The sequence below is a fragment of the Rhinoderma darwinii genome, chromosome 1 (assembly GCF_050947455.1).
Source record: "Rhinoderma darwinii isolate aRhiDar2 chromosome 1, aRhiDar2.hap1, whole genome shotgun sequence".
In the NCBI taxonomy this organism is placed as follows: Eukaryota; Metazoa; Chordata; class Amphibia; order Anura; family Rhinodermatidae; genus Rhinoderma; species Rhinoderma darwinii.
In genome coordinates this window covers 10,109,827-10,128,359 of record NC_134687.1, presented here as the reverse complement: position 1 = coordinate 10,128,359, position 18,533 = coordinate 10,109,827, and the positions used below count along the sequence as shown (strand labels likewise).

Below are 18,533 nucleotides of genomic sequence, written 5' to 3'. Positions count from 1 at the left end.
TGGGGTTAATTACTATTAATGTGAGGCACATGGAGGTTAAATTCATCATCGCACCTCGCGCCTCCCAATAATAAGTGAAAGCAGTTATTTTTTTTACAGCGCACACGTCACAAATGACGCAAAAAAATTGTTGTGCAGGTTATTACGGCCGCGCCAATACCGAATGTGTGTATATTTTATGTATTGAGACTTATTTTAATGTTTATTGTAAAAATGGTGCATGTGTGTGCTTTTTAATTTAATATTACTTTATGTTTTTACTTTATTTTTAAACTAATGTACTGGCATATATCTATATACTGATAGTACACAGGCATATATCTATATACTGATAGTACACAGGCATATATCTATATACTGATAGTACACAGGCGTATATCTATATACTGATAGCACACAGGCATATATCTATATACTGATAGTACACAGGCATATATCTATATACTGATAGCACACAGGCATATATCTATATACTGATAGTACACAGGCATATATCTATATACTGATAGTACACAGGCATATATCTATATACTGATAGTACACAGGCATATATCTATATACTGATAGCACACAGGCATATATCTATATACTGATAGTACACAGGCATATATCTATATACTGATAGCACACAGGCATATATCTATATACTGATAATACACAGGCATATATCTATACACTGATAGTACACAGGCATATATCTATATACTGATAGCACACAGGCATATATCTATACACTGATAGCACACAGGCATATATCTATACACTGATAGCACACAGGCATATATCTATACACTGATAGCACACAGGCATATATCTATATACTGATAGTACACAGGCATATATCTATATACTGATAGCACACAGGCATATATCTATATACTGATAGCACACAGGCATATATCTATATACTGATAGCACACAGGCATATATCTATATACTGATAGTACACAGGCATATATCTATACACTGATAGCACACAGGCATATATCTATACACTGATAGCACACAGGCATATATCTATACACTGATAGTACACAGGCACATATCTATATACTGATAGTACACAGGCGTATATCTATATACTGATAGCACACAGGCATATATCTATATACTGATAGTACACCGGCATATATCTATATACTGATAGCACACAGGCATATATCTATACACTGATAGCACACAGGCATATATCTATACACTGATAGCACACAGGCATATATCTATATACTGATAATACACAGGCATATATCTATATACTGATAGTACACAGGCATATATCTATATACTGATAGTACACAGGCATATATCTATATACTGATAGCACACAGGCATATATCTATATACTGATAGCACACAGGCATATATCTATATACTGATAGCACACAGGCATATATCTATATACTGATAGCACACAGGCATATATATCTATATACTGATAGTACACAGGCATATATCTATATACTGATAGTACACAGGCATATATCTATATACTGATAGTACACAGGCATACATCTATATACTGATAGCACACAGGCATATATCTATATACTGATAGCACACAGGCATACATCTATATACTGATAGTACACAGGCATATATCTATATACTGATAGCACACAGGCATACATCTATATACTGATAGCACACAGGCATACATCTATATACTGATAGTACACAGGCATATATCTATATACTGATAGTACACAGGCATATATCTATATACTGATAGTACACAGGCATATATCTATATACTGATAGTACACAGGCATATATCTATATACTGATAGTACACAGGCATATATCTATATACTGATAGTACACAGGCATATATCTATATACTGATAGCACACAGGCATATATCTATATACTGATAGTACACAGGCATACATCTATATACTGATAGTACACAGGCATATATCTATATACTGATAGTACACAGGTATATATCTACATACTGATAGCACACAGGCATATATCTATATACTGATAGCACACAGGCATATATCTATATACTGATAGCACACAGGCATATATCTATATACTGATAGCACACAGGCATATATCTATACACTGATAGCACACAGGCATATATCTATACACTGATAGCACACTGGCATATATCTATATACTGATAGTACACAGGCATATATCTATATACTGATAGTACACAGGCATATATCTATATACTGATAGCACACAGGCATATATCTATATACTGATAGCACACAGGCATATATCTATATACTGATAGTACACAGGCATATATCTATATACTGATAGTACACAGGCATATATCTATATACTGATAGCACACAGGCATATATCTATATACTGATAGCACACAGGCATATATCTATATACTGATAGTACACAGGCATATATCTATATACTGATAGCACACAGGCATATATCTATACACTGATAGCACACAGGCATATATCTATACACTGATAGTACACAGGCATATATCTATATACTGATAGCACACAGGCATATATCTATACACTGATAGCACACAGGCATATATCTATACACTGATAGCACACAGGCATATATCTATATACTGATAGTACACAGGCATATATCTATATACTGATAGCACACAGGCATATATCTATATACTGATAGCACACAGGCATATATCTATATACTGATAGCACACAGGCATATATCTATATACTGATAGTACACAGGCATATATCTATACACTGATAGCACACAGGCATATATCTATACACTGATAGCACACAGGCATATATCTATACACTGATAGTACACAGGCACATATCTATATACTGATAGTACACAGGCGTATATCTATATACTGATAGCACACAGGCATATATCTATATACTGATAGTACACCGGCATATATCTATATACTGATAGCACACAGGCATATATCTATACACTGATAGCACACAGGCATATATCTATACACTGATAGCACACAGGCATATATCTATACACTGATAGCACACAGGCATATATCTATATACTGATAATACACAGGCATATATCTATATACTGATAGTACACAGGCATATATCTATATACTGATAGTACACAGGCATATATCTATATACTGATAGCACACAGGCATATATCTATACACTGATAGTACACAGGCATATATCTATATACTGATAATACACAGGCATATATCTATATACTGATAGTACACAGGCATATATCTATATACTGATAGTACACAGGCATATATCTATATACTGATAGCACACAGGCATATATCTATATACTGATAGCACACAGGCATATATCTATATACTGATAGCACACAGGCATATATCTATATACTGATAGCACACAGGCATATATATCTATATACTGATAGTACACAGGCATATATCTATATACTGATAGTACACAGGCATACATCTATATACTGATAGCACACAGGCATACATCTATATACTGATAGCACACAGGCATACATCTATATACTGATAGTACACAGGCATATATCTATATACTGATAGCACACAGGCATACATCTATATACTGATAGCACACAGGCATACATCTATATACTGATAGTACACAGGCATATATCTATATACTGATAGTACACAGGCATATATCTATATACTGATAGTACACAGGCATATATCTATATACTGATAGTACACAGGCATATATCTATATACTGATAGTACACAGGCATATATCTATATACTGATAGTACACAGGCATATATCTATATACTGATAGCACACAGGCATATATCTATATACTGATAGTACACAGGCATACATCTATATACTGATAGTACACAGGCATATATCTATATACTGATAGTACACAGGTATATATCTACATACTGATAGCACACAGGCATATATCTATATACTGATAGCACACAGGCATATATCTATATACTGATAGCACACAGGCATATATCTATATACTGATAGCACACAGGCATATATCTATACACTGATAGCACACAGGCATATATCTATACACTGATAGCACACTGGCATATATCTATATACTGATAGTACACAGGCATATATCTATACACTGATAGCACACAGGCATATATCTATATACTGATAGCACACAGGCATATATCTATATACTGATAGTACACAGGCATATATCTATATACTGATAGTACACAGGCATATATCTATACACTGATAGCACACAGGCATATATCTATACACTGATAGCACACAGGCATATATCTATATACTGATAGTACACAGGCATATATCTATATACTGATAGCACACAGGCATATATCTATACACTGATAGCACACAGGCATATATCTATACACTGATAGCACACAGGCATATATCTATATACTGATAGTACACAGGCATATATCTATATACTGATAGTACACAGGCATATATCTATACACTGATAGCACACAGGCATATATCTATATACTGATAGCACACAGGCATATATCTATATACTGATAGCACACAGGCATACATCTATATACTGATATCACACAGGCATATATCTATATACTGATATCACACAGGCATATATCTACATACTGATAGTACACAGGCATATATCTACATACTGATAGCACACAGGCATATATCTATATACTGATAGTACACAGGCATATATCTATATACTGATAGCACACAGGCATATATCTATACACTGATAGCACACAGGCATATATCTATACACTGATAGCACACAGGCATATATCTATATACTGATAGTACACAGGCACATATCTATATACTGATAGTACACAGGCACATATCTATACACTGATAGTACACAGGTATATATCTATATACTGATAGCACACAGGCACATATCTATATACTGATAGTACACAGGCATATATCTATATACTGATAGTACACAGGCATATATCTATATACTGATAGCACACAGGCATATATCTATATACTGATAGTACACAGGCATACATCTATATACTGATAGCACACAGGCATATATCTATATACTGATAGTACACAGGCATATATCTATATACTGATAGTACACAGGCATATATCTATATACTGATAGTACACAGGCATATATCTATATACTGATAGCACACAGGCATATATCTATATACTGATAGTACACAGGCATATATCTATATACTGATAGTACACAGGCATATATCTATATACTGATAGCACACAGGCACATATCTATATACTGATAGTACACAGGTATATATCTACATACTGATAGCACACAGGCATATATCTATATACTGATAGCACACAGGCATATATCTATATACTGATAGCACACAGGCATATATCTATATACTGATAGCACACAGGCATATATCTATATACTGATAGTACACAGGCATATATCTATATACTGATAGCACACAGGCATATATCTATATACTGATAGTACACAGGCAGTTGTTAGGACATACCTCAGTATGCCCTAACAACAGGAAATATGGTAAGACAGCCCTGGGGGCCTTCAATGGACCCTGAGCTGTCTGCCCATATATGGTATGTCCCTCAATCGCATCACAGGGATTCCTGTGTTGCGATCCAAGGGGCATCCCCCTCCTCATTTTCCCCTGAATGCTGCAGGTCGCTGTGATCGCAGCATTCAGGGGAATAGCGGCAGAGATGAGAGGTTTCTCTGATCTCCGCCGTTATAGAGCGGGGCTGCGGCAGTGTAATACAACCATTGCCCCGCTCCTGACAGGAAGTGCACGCGCAGTAAGCCTGAGGCGATGCGGCCGGCACTGCACTAACGTGCAGCGGCACAGAAGACAGCACTTGTCAGGACTCAGGAGCGCGACAGTGACTGTACTACACGTGTCACACGGCCGCAGCCCCGCTCCCATACATTCGCGTGTCACACGGCCGCAGCCCCGCTCTCATACATTCGCGTGTCACACGGCCGCAGCCCCGCTCTCATACATTCGCGTGTCACACGGCCGCAGCCCCGCTCTCATACATTCGCGTGTCACACGGCCGCAGCCCCGCTCTCATACATTCGCGTGTCACACGGCCGCAGCCCCGCTCTCATACATTCGCGTGTCACACGGCCGCAGCCCCGCTCTCATACATTCGCGTGTCACACGGCCGCAGCCCCGCTCTCATACATTCGCGTGTCACACGGCCGCAGCCCCGCTCTCATACATTCGCGTGTCACACGGCCGCAGCCCCGCTCTCATACATTCGCGTGTCACACGGCCGCAGCCCCGCTCTCATACATTCGCGTGTCACACGGCCGCAGCCCCGCTCTCATACATTCGCGTGTCACACGGCCGCAGCCCCGCTCTCATACATTCGCGTGTCACACGGCCGCAGCCCCGCTCTCATACATTCGCGTGTCACACGGCCGCAGCCCCGCTCTCATACATTCGCGTGTCACACGGCCGCAGCCCCGCTCTCATACATTCGCGTGTCACACGGCCGCAGCCCCGCTCTCATACATTCGCGTGTCACACGGCCGCAGCCCCGCTCTCATACATTCGCGTGTCACACGGCCGCAGCCCCGCTCTCATACATTCATGTGTCACACGGCCGCAGCCCCGCTCCCATACATTCATGTGTCACACAGCCGCAGCCCCGCTCTCATACATTCACGTGTCACACAGCCGCTGCCCCGCTCTCATACATTCATGTGTCACACAGCCGCAGCCCCGCTCCCATACATTCATGTCACACAGCCGCAGCCCCACTCTCATACATTCATGTGTCACACAGCCGCAGCCCCGCTCTCATACATTCACGTGTCACACAGCCGCAGCCCCGCTCTCATACATTCACCTGTCACACAGCCGCAGCCCCGCTCTCATACATTCATGTGTCACACGGCCGCAGCCCCGCTCTCATACATTCATGTGTCACACTCGCCGCAGCCCCGCTCTCATACATTCATGTGTCACACGGCCGCAGCCCCGCTCTCATACATTCATGTGTCACACGGCCCCGCTCTCATACATTCACGTGTCACACGGCCGCAGCCCCGCTCTCATACATTCACGTGTCACACAGCCGCAGCCCCGCTCTCATACATTCATGTCACACGGCCGCACCCCCGCTCTCATACATTCATGTGTCACACAGCCGCAGCCCCCGCTCTCATACATTCATGTGTCACACAGCCACAGCCCCGCTCTCATACATTCATGTGTCACACGGCCGCACCCCCGCTCTCATACATTCATGTGTCACACGGCCGCAGCCCCGCTCTCATACATTCATGTGTCACACGGCCGCAGCCCCCGCTCTCATACATTCATGTGTCACACAGCCGCAGCCCCGCTCTCATACATTCACGTGTCACACAGCCGCAGCCCCGCTCTCATACATTCACGTGTCACACAGCCGCAGCCCCGCTCTCATACATTCATGTGTCACACGGCCGCAGCCCCGCTCTCATACATTCACGTGTCACACAGCCACAGCCCCGCTCTCATACATTCATGTGTCACACAGCCGCAGCCCCGCTCTCATACATTCATGTGTCACACGGCCGCAGCCCCGCTCTCATACATTCATGTGTCACACGGCCGCAGCCCCGCTCTCATACATTCATGTGTCACACGGCCGCAGCCCCGCTCTCATACATTCATGTGTCACACGGCCGCAGCCCCGCTCTCATACATTCATGTGTCACACGGCCGCAGCCCCGCTCTCATACATTCATGTGTCACACAGCCGCAGCCCCGCTCTCATACATTCATGTGTCACACAGCCGCAGCCCCGCTCTCATACATTCACGTGTCACACAGCCGCAGCCCCGCTCTCATACATTCACGTGTCACACAGCCGCAGCCCCGCTCTCATACATTCATGTGTCACACGGCCGCAGCCCCGCTCTCATACATTCACGTGTCACACAGCCGCAGCCCCGCTCTCATACATTCATGTGTCACACAGCCGCAGCCCCGCTCTCATACATTCATGTGTCACACAGCCGCAGCCCCGCTCTCATACATTCATGTGTTACACAGCCGCAGCCACGCTCTCATACATTCATGTGTCACACGGCCGCAGCCCCGCTCTCATACATTCATGTGTCACACGGCCGCAGCCCCGCTCTCATACATTCATGTGTCACACGGCCGCAGCCCCGCTCTCATACATTCATGTGTCACACAGCCGCAGCCCCGCTCTCATACATTCATGTGTCACACAGCCGCAGCCCCGCTCTCATACATTCATGTGTCACACAGCCGCAGCCCTGCTCTCATACATTCACGTGTCACACAGCCGCAGCCCCGCTCTCATACATTCATGTGTCACACGGCCGCAGCCCCGCTCTCATACATTCACGTGTCACACAGCCGCAGCCCCGCTCTCATACATTCATGTGTCACACAGCCGCAGCCCCGCTCTCATACATTCATGTGTTACACAGCCGCAGCCACGCTCTCATACATTCATGTGTCACACGGCCGCAGCCCCGCTCTCATACATTCATGTGTCACACGGCCCCGCTCTCATACATTCACGTGTCACACGGCCGCAGCCCCGCTCTCATACATTCACGTGTCACACAGCCGCAGCCCCGCTCTCATACATTCATGTCACACGGCCGCACCCCCGCTCTCATACATTCATGTGTCACACAGCCGCAGCCCCCGCTCTCATACATTCATGTGTCACACAGCCACAGCCCCGCTCTCATACATTCATGTGTCACACGGCCGCACCCCCGCTCTCATACATTCATGTGTCACACGGCCGCAGCCCCGCTCTCATACATTCATGTGTCACACGGCCGCAGCCCCCGCTCTCATACATTCATGTGTCACACAGCCGCAGCCCCGCTCTCATACATTCACGTGTCACACAGCCGCAGCCCCGCTCTCATACATTCACGTGTCACACAGCCGCAGCCCCGCTCTCATACATTCATGTGTCACACGGCCGCAGCCCCGCTCTCATACATTCACGTGTCACACAGCCACAGCCCCGCTCTCATACATTCATGTGTCACACAGCCGCAGCCCCGCTCTCATACATTCATGTGTCACACGGCCGCAGCCCCGCTCTCATACATTCATGTGTCACACAGCCGCAGCCCCGCTCTCATACATTCATGTGTCACACGGCCGCAGCCCCGCTCTCATACATTCATGTGTCACACGGCCGCAGCCCCGCTCTCATACATTCATGTGTCACACAGCCGCAGCCCCGCTCTCATACATTCATGTGTCACACAGCCGCAGCCCCGCTCTCATACATTCACGTGTCACACAGCCGCAGCCCCGCTCTCATACATTCATGTGTCACACGGCCGCAGCCCCGCTCTCATACATTCACGTGTCACACAGCCGCAGCCCCGCTCTCATACATTCATGTGTCACACAGCCGCAGCCCCGCTCTCATACATTCATGTGTCACACAGCCGCAGCCCCGCTCTCATACATTCATGTGTTACACAGCCGCAGCCACGCTCTCATACATTCATGTGTCACACGGCCGCAGCCCCGCTCTCATACATTCATGTGTCACACGGCCGCAGCCCCGCTCTCATACATTCATGTGTCACACGGCCGCAGCCCCGCTCTCATACATTCATGTGTCACACAGCCGCAGCCCCGCTCTCATACATTCATGTGTCACACAGCCGCAGCCCCGCTCTCATACATTCACGTGTCACACAGCCGCAGCCCCGCTCTCATACATTCACGTGTCACACAGCCGCAGCCCCGCTCTCATACATTCATGTGTCACACGGCCGCAGCCCCGCTCTCATACATTCACGTGTCACACAGCCGCAGCCCCGCTCTCATACATTCATGTGTCACACAGCCGCAGCCCCGCTCTCATACATTCATGTGTTACACAGCCGCAGCCACGCTCTCATACATTCATGTGTCACACGGCCGCAGCCCCGCTCTCATACATTCCTGTGTCACACAGCCGCAGCCCCGCTCTCATACATTCATGTGTCACACGGCCGCAGCCCCGCTCTCATACATTCATGTGTCACACAGCCGCAGCCCCGCTCTCATACATTCATGTGTCACACGGCCGCAGCCCCGCTCTCATACATTCATGTGTCACACGGCCGCACCCCCGCTCTCATACATTCATGTGTCACACGGCCGCAGCCCCGCTCTCATACATTCATGTGTCACACAGCCACAGCCCCGCTCTCATACATTCCTGTATTACTATAATAAGCGGTGCGGCCGCACAGCTAAGTATCGAAATACATGAAATGACTGTATCGAACCGTTTGGGGGTGCAGAGTATCGAAACCGTATCGAAGTTTCGATGCATCCCTAATCTAGAGGTTCCATGTATCCAGTTTAGACAATCCTTTGTGAGACTCCAGGCCGATACATTTTGGGGCCTTTTTGCACAGAGTTTGCCGTGTACATTTACCGTATGCGCCAGGACTGCCACCAGCACTTCGGTTACTGCTATACGTTGGTGCACCTTTTCTCCTCTGTACGGAATAACACAGCTGACCGCACTCTGCCATACAAAGGAAACCAGAACAGCTGCATACCGCACAGCATCGTTATTAATTGGGAACCTATGGGTGACGGATGCCACGCTATGCCTATACAGTGGCATACATCGCAGGTATACGTCCCAGAAACCCTCCTCTGTATATCTCCGACAGACACTACAGTGTGAAAACAGCCTTACCTGCACTGATACATTGTAGCAAACGGTCCGCATTTGTGCTGCGGTTGTCTACCTAGCAGAGGATTGTCTAGACTGGATATAATGAATACCGGTCATCAGCCTCTGGATGTTCCCATTCCATGTCAGCTAGCAGAGATCTTAAAAATGGTAAAAAATGAAACGAAGTCATGTGAAGCGGCACCTCAGCTCTGGACAGAGAGGTACAATGATGGGTAATGTAGTACAACCTGGTGAATAGCTGAGAACTCGGACATCTGGTTCCTCCTGGGCCAGGACTCTGAACATCATGGCTCGGGCCGCTTTGCCTGCACAGTAGAGAGTCCAAGACTTAAATGGCTGGATGGCGGCCAGGGAGGACACGTTGACCACCACTCGCTGCAGCCCCGGACGCCTGGGGAAGGTTCTCAGCAGGGAGGAGGTGAGGCACAAGGCGGAGGACACATTAAAAGACAGGTATCTGTCCACCTCCCCCACATCCGTAATGTCCACAAACGATTTACTGATGTCTCCCAGCGATCCTGTAGGGGAAGAGAACGCCATTAGAAGTCACTTAAAGGGGGATTCCACAGGACGTGTTCTGATGAGTTATAGAGAGGTGGAGGATGCGGTCTTATCAAGACAACCCCTGCCCAAAAGGGAATAGTGAGGTCATAGAGGGGTTCCCCTATGCAGCTCCCCCCCCCCCCCCACGTCCACCTGCCGGAGCGGGAAGTCAGTAAGAGCAGCTCCACCTCGGGGGACACAACACAAGATGAGGTCATTTATACTCCACCTAAGATCAAAGAACAGGAGACCGGCGGAGACTATATATACTATACACTGGAAGCAGATGAGAAGTAAGGTCACGGAGATAAAGGGGTCACCGCTAGGTAATGACGATCTAGATCTGATAGTCAGTATTGTATGCTAATCAGCTCTGCTGCATAAAGGGGGTTTTAGGCTTCGTTCACATCTGCGCCAGGGGGACGTTCCATCAGAGCTTTCCGTGGGAACGGGACCCTGTTTTAGCGCAGTCGACCGCACTTTTTATTCCGTCAAAACGACGGAACCCTCGCACAACGGAGAGAAACGGAAACCATTGGCACCGGATCCGTCCCCATTGAAATCAATGGTGATGGAAATGGAAACCTTTTGGTTTCGGTTTGTGTCCGTCAGGGTCCCGTTCCCACGGAAACCTCTGATGGAACGTCACCCTGGCGCAGATGTGAACGAGGCCTTAAAGGCGTTTTCCACTTCCTGACAACTGTCATCAGTATATGATGTGTGTACGACACCCGGACCCCGCACCGATCCGCTACTCCGGCTGCCTCCGCGCACCGATCCGCTACTCCGGCTGCCTCCCCGCTGCCTCCCCGCACCGATCCGCTACTCCGGCTGCCTCCCCGCACCGATCCGCTACTCCGGCTGCCTCCCCGCACCGATCCGCTACTCCGGCTGCCTCCCCGCACCGATCCGCTACTCCGGCTGCCTCCCCGCACCGATCCGCTACTCCGGCTGCCTCCCCGCACCGATCCGCTACTCCGGCTGCCTCCCCGCACCGATCCGCTACTCCGGCTGCCTCCCCGCACCGATCCGCTACTCCGGCTGCCTCCCCGCACCGATCCGCTACTCCGGCTGCCTCCCCGCACCGATCCGCTACTCCGGCTGTCTCCCCGCACCGATCCGCTACTCCGGCTGCCTCCCCGCACCGATCCGCTACTCCGGCTGTACGGCAGAACTACAGCTCTGCTCCCATTCACTAGAATACTGCAGCTCGGCCGCTATTCTTTGACCGGAGCCATCTGCTTCCGACAATATTGTCCGATGCCCGGAGGCAGCTGGAGTGGCGGATCGGTGCAGGATCCGGGTATCGGACGCGCACCCATCATATACTGGACCAATCCGGTGGATAGGTCATCAGTTGTCAGGACGTGGGAAACCCCTTTAAGGCTGCATTCACATGAACGTGACGGATTTACACGCACGAAAAAAAACGTGCGTAAATCTGTCCGTGTGCGTTGCGTTTTTGCATCAGCGTGCCTTGTGTGTGGCGGGTTATTCCCGCACTAATGGAATTGATGCGCAAATCACACACAGAACATGGATGTGCGTCCGTGCGCTGTCCGTGGTTTTCACGCACCCATTGACTTCAACGGGCGACTAGGTGCGTGAAATACACCAGTTTGCTTAAAAAACAGCTGAATATCAGGAGCGGTTTTCCCTTGATTTTCAGTGAGCGTGTGAACAGAGCCTTACACTGCAGTTCTACACGAGAAAGAGCGAGGCCGGCTGAAGGGTCAATGCACACCATGCGTATTACGTGCGGTTTTGCGTGTGGCAGCGTGATGCCGTAGCAGCGAAGGCAATGAGATTCCAGGGAACCTCATGTCCACGCTGCGGTATTTTCCCGCACAGAAATTGACCCGCGGTGCGTATTTTGGGAAACCGCAGCATATCCCGCATGCGAATTCTATCTCCCTAGTTCTACAGAAATACGCAGCAAAACCCGCCGCATGAAGACGCCATGATTTACGCAGAACGGAAAAAACGCACATTCACGTGCGTTTCTTTCCCTGCAAATTTCTTGGCTTCCTGCAACGTGTGCATGTGCCTGAAGGGTAACTACACGGCTAACATGGCGACATTTTAGGCTCTATTCACACGACAGGGTCCGAGTGTCGGCCGTCTGGCATCCGTTCCAGGCTGTGTTTCCGTTTTTAACAGCCGATTTTGCATCAGTTTTTTTTCCCAGTCCGTTTTAAAAATGGATGAATTTTATTTCTAAATTTTTTGCCACACACTCCCCTCTAGATAATGCCACGCAGACCCCCCCCGTAGGTAATGCCACGCAGCCCCCCGTAGGTAATGCCACACAGACCCCCCGTAGGTGGTGCCACGCAGCCCCCCGTAGGTAATGCCACACAGACCCCCCCGTAGGTGGTGCCACGCAGCCCCCCGTAAATAATGCCACGCAGCCCCCCCGTAGGTAATGCCACGCAGACACCCCCCCCCCCCGTAGGTAATGCCAGACTATTTTGAACGGCTGTCACGTGGCCAGGAAACCCTGTTGTGTGAATAGGGCCTTAGAAGTTTTGATCAGTGGGAGTCCAAGCACCGATCATAAAAACGAAGCGCTGGGGTGCCCCCCACCAATCCAAACTTCTGACGTCTTGTAATGACATGTCAAAAGTTTTTTAAAAGTTAAGTTACCCTATAAGATGAGTAAATCTATTGTCCCCTGTTATCAGCCATTTCAGGACAAGTGAATACAGTGTATTGCTCCCTCATTATTTCCACATGGGCTGTATACTGTATATAGAGGCACCGCTGCCCATATATATATATATATACACACACACAGGAGCCCCGAGCTTGTATGGCTGTCAGTGATGCCGTGCGCTGCCACGTCTCTATGAATGTTCTGGAGAACAGATCCCATCCCCCCCACCGATGTCATGACGTCTGTTCTTCTGTTCTCCGGGAGTCCAGAGTCCTGTGTGAAGTGTTGTTACAGGCACGAGCGGCACTGAAGCCCCTCCACCTGCGGGGTGACCCCGGCCGCTCTCTATTCACAGGGCAGATCAAGTGGTGCCACTTATTACAGAGCAGCTGCCACATATGTATGCCACTAGTTCTGCCCCCTGGTGGTGGTTCCCTTTAATGCTGGTAACATGGACCTGACTTGTGTTTTCATATAGAACAAAACGCATGTCACACAGGACGCCTATACAGGTCTATACACAGCTATATATATATATATATATGACCATCCTGTATCGCCCAGTTACCATAGTCGTGCGTTGTACTGAAAAACGGATCCATCAGGATTCAGCAGAACAGAAATATTACAGCGTTCGCTTGTCCGGTTAAAAAAAAAAAAAAAAACGGATCCTGACAAACTTGTGAGGCCTCGTTCACACCTGCGTCAGAGGAGCAGAACAATGAAAATACCGGAAGCGTGGACGTTAATGGGTTTCGTCAGGTATTTTCGGGCGGATTTGTGATGGAGGCCCCTAATGGAGCGACCAACGCAGAAGTGATCAGACCCGAAAACAAAGACAGACGACACTTCTAAGTCCCTGTTCACATCGGCTTAACACAGAACAACGGAAAACCGGAGCCCTCAGACCAGTCACATGACGGAAACCACCGGCGCCCGCTGGATCACATGGACTTTAATGGCTTCTGTTGGGTTTTTAGCACGGTGTCGGTCATTTTGTCCAGTAAAAGCGTCAGAATATGCAACAGGGAGCCCTAACAGCCTAACCATGACATCATACGTTACAGGTGACATCACATCACACACTATACATGACATCATACGTTACAGGTGACATCACATCACACACTATACATGACATCATACGTACAGGTGACATCACATCACACACTATACATGACATCATACGTTACAGGTGACATCACATCACACACTATACATGACATCATACGTACAGGTGACATCACATCACACACTATACATGACATCATATGTTACAGGTGACATCACACACACTATACGTGACATCACACACACACTATACATGACATCATACGTGACACGTGACATCACACACACTATACATGACATCATACGTTACAGGTGACATCACAACCACACTATACATGACATCACACACTATACATGACATCATACGTTACACGTGACATCACACTATACATGACATCATACGTTACACGTGACATCACACACACTATACATGACATCATACGTTACACGTGACATCACACACACTATACATGACATCACACACTATACATGACATCATACGTTACACGTGACATCACACACTATACATGACATACGTTACACGTGACATCACACACACTATACATGACATCATACGTTACACGTGACATCACACACACTATACATGACATCATACGTTACACGTGACATCACACACACTATACATGACATCATACGTTACACGTGACATCACACACTATACATGACATCATACGTTACACGTGACATCACACACACTATACATGACATCATACGTTACAGGTGACATCACACACACTATACATGACATACGTTACAGGTGACATCACACACACTATACATGACATCATACGTTACACGTGACATCACACACACACTATACATGACATCATACGTTACACGTGACATCACACACTATACATGACATCATACGTTACACGTGACATCACACACACTATACATGACATACGTTACATGTGACATCACACACACTATACATGACATCATACGTACAGGTGACATCACATCACACACTATACATGACATCATACGTTACAGGTGACATCACACACACTATACGTGACATCACACACACACACTATACATGACATCATACGTTACACGTGACATCACACACACTATACATGACATCATACGTTACAGGTGACATCACACACACTATACATGACATCACACACTATACATGACATCATACGTTACACGTGACATCACACACACTATACATGACATCATACGTTACACGTGACATCACACACACTATACATGACATCACACACTATACATGACATCATACGTTACACGTGACATCACACACACTATACATGACATCATACGTTACACGTGACATCACACACACTATACATGACATCATACGTTACACGTGACATCACACACACTATACATGACATCATACGTTACACGTGACATCACACACACTATACATGACATCATACGTTACACGTGACATCACACACACTATACATGACATACGTTACAGGTGACATCACACACACTATACATGACATCATACGTTACACGTGACATCACACACACACTATACATGACATCATACGTTACATCACACACTATACATGACATCATACGTTACACGTGACATCACACACACTATACATGACATACGTTACATGTGACATCACACACACTATACATGACATCATACGTTACAGGTGACATCACACACACTATACATGACATCATACGTTACATCACACACTATACATGACATCATACGTTACACGTGACATCACACACTATACATGACATCATACGTTACACGTGACATCACACACACTATACATGACATCATACGTTACACATGACATCACACACACTATACATGACATCATACGTTACACATGACATCACACACTATACATGACATCATACGTTACACATGACATCACACACACTATACATGACATCATACGTTACAGGTGACATCACACACACTATACATGACATCATACGTTACAGGTGACATCACACTATACATGACATCAACCACACTATACGTTACACGTGACATCACACACTATACATGACATCATATGTTACAGGTGACATCACACACACTATACATGACATCATACGTTACATGTGACATTACACACACTATACATGACATCATACGTTACATGTGACATTACACACTATACATGACATCATATGTTACAGGTGACATCACACACACTATACATGACATCATACGTTACACGTGACATCACACACACTATACATGACATCATACGTTACACACTATACATGACATCATATGTTACAGGTGACATCACACACTATACATGACATCATACGTTACACATGACATCATACGTTACACATGACATCACACACACTATACATGACATCACACACTATACATGACATCATACGTTACACATGACATCACACACACTATACAGGACATCATACGTTACACATGACATATCACACACACTATACATGACATCATACGTTACACATGACATCACACACACTATACATGACATCATACGTTACACGTGACATCACACACTATACATGACATCATACGTTACACGTGACATTACACACACTATACATGACATCATACGTTACACATGACATCACACACACTATACATGACATCACACACTATACATGACATCATACGTTACACATGACATCACACACACTATACATGACATCATACGTTACACATGACATCACACACACTATACATGACATCATACGTTACACGTGACATCACACACTATACATGACATCATACGTTACACATGACATCACACACACTATACATGACATCATACGTTACACATGACATCACACACACTATACATGACATCATACGTTACACGTGACATCACACACTATACATGACATCATACGTTACACGTGACATTACACACACTATACATGACATCATACGTTACACATGACATCACACACGTGACAGCCCCGGTACCGGCGTTGTTGATGATGATGAGGGTCTCCGCCGCTTCCTGTTCTCTCTTCATCTCCTCGGCCGCCGTCACTGTTCTCCTCACCCCGTCCCCCGTGCCCAGATCCGCCGCCACCCAGTGCAGCCCGAGCTCCGGCCAGCGCTCCCGCATCTTCCCGGCTTCCTGCCGCAGCTTCTCCTCCGAGCGGGACACAAGCAGCAGCGCGGAGCCCGGAGCCAACCGAGCGCACAAATCCCGGCACACGGTGAGCCCGAAACCCCGGGAAGCTCCAGTAATAACACACAGCGCTCGTCCCAGAGCCCGGGACCCCCCACCTGCCGCAGCCATAGTCCCGTCACTGCCCGGCCGTGTGTGGAGAATGCCGCACAGCATGATGGGAAGTACACCTCCGCCAGCATGGAGCCTTTAGCAACCAATCACTGCGCTACTTTCATTTTACAACAGAACGTAGAAATTGAAAGCAGCGCTGTGATTGGTTGTTTTGGGTAACGCCTCCACTTGTTCTTTAAAGGGGTATTACAGGTTTTATATCATAAAAAGTTCTGACACTTTTTAATGCAGATCTGGGAAATGTATCAATACCGATGCACAGGAAAAAATGGCGCAGTGGCTTCATGGAAATGACGTTTGTGCCAAATACAAAGGGGGAATTTATTAAAACTGGCGTTTCAAACACACAACTCAATAAAA

General features: G+C 46.7%; 1 protein-coding gene across 1 annotated transcript in view; it reads right to left on the bottom strand.

Moving 5' to 3' along the window:
- Window positions 1-18,223, bottom strand: part of SPR (sepiapterin reductase) — a 20,584-nt gene extending 2,361 nt beyond the window's left edge. The window contains exons 1-2 of the mRNA XM_075855656.1: window positions 17,846-18,223; window positions 10,841-11,131 (exon numbers count right to left, since the gene is read on the bottom strand). Of these exons, the coding sequence (XP_075711771.1) occupies window positions 10,841-11,131; window positions 17,846-18,215 (661 nt within the window). The 5' untranslated portion in view covers window positions 18,216-18,223. The remainder of the gene's footprint in view (window positions 1-10,840; window positions 11,132-17,845) is intronic.
- Between the last annotated feature and the right edge of the window lie 310 nt (window positions 18,224-18,533).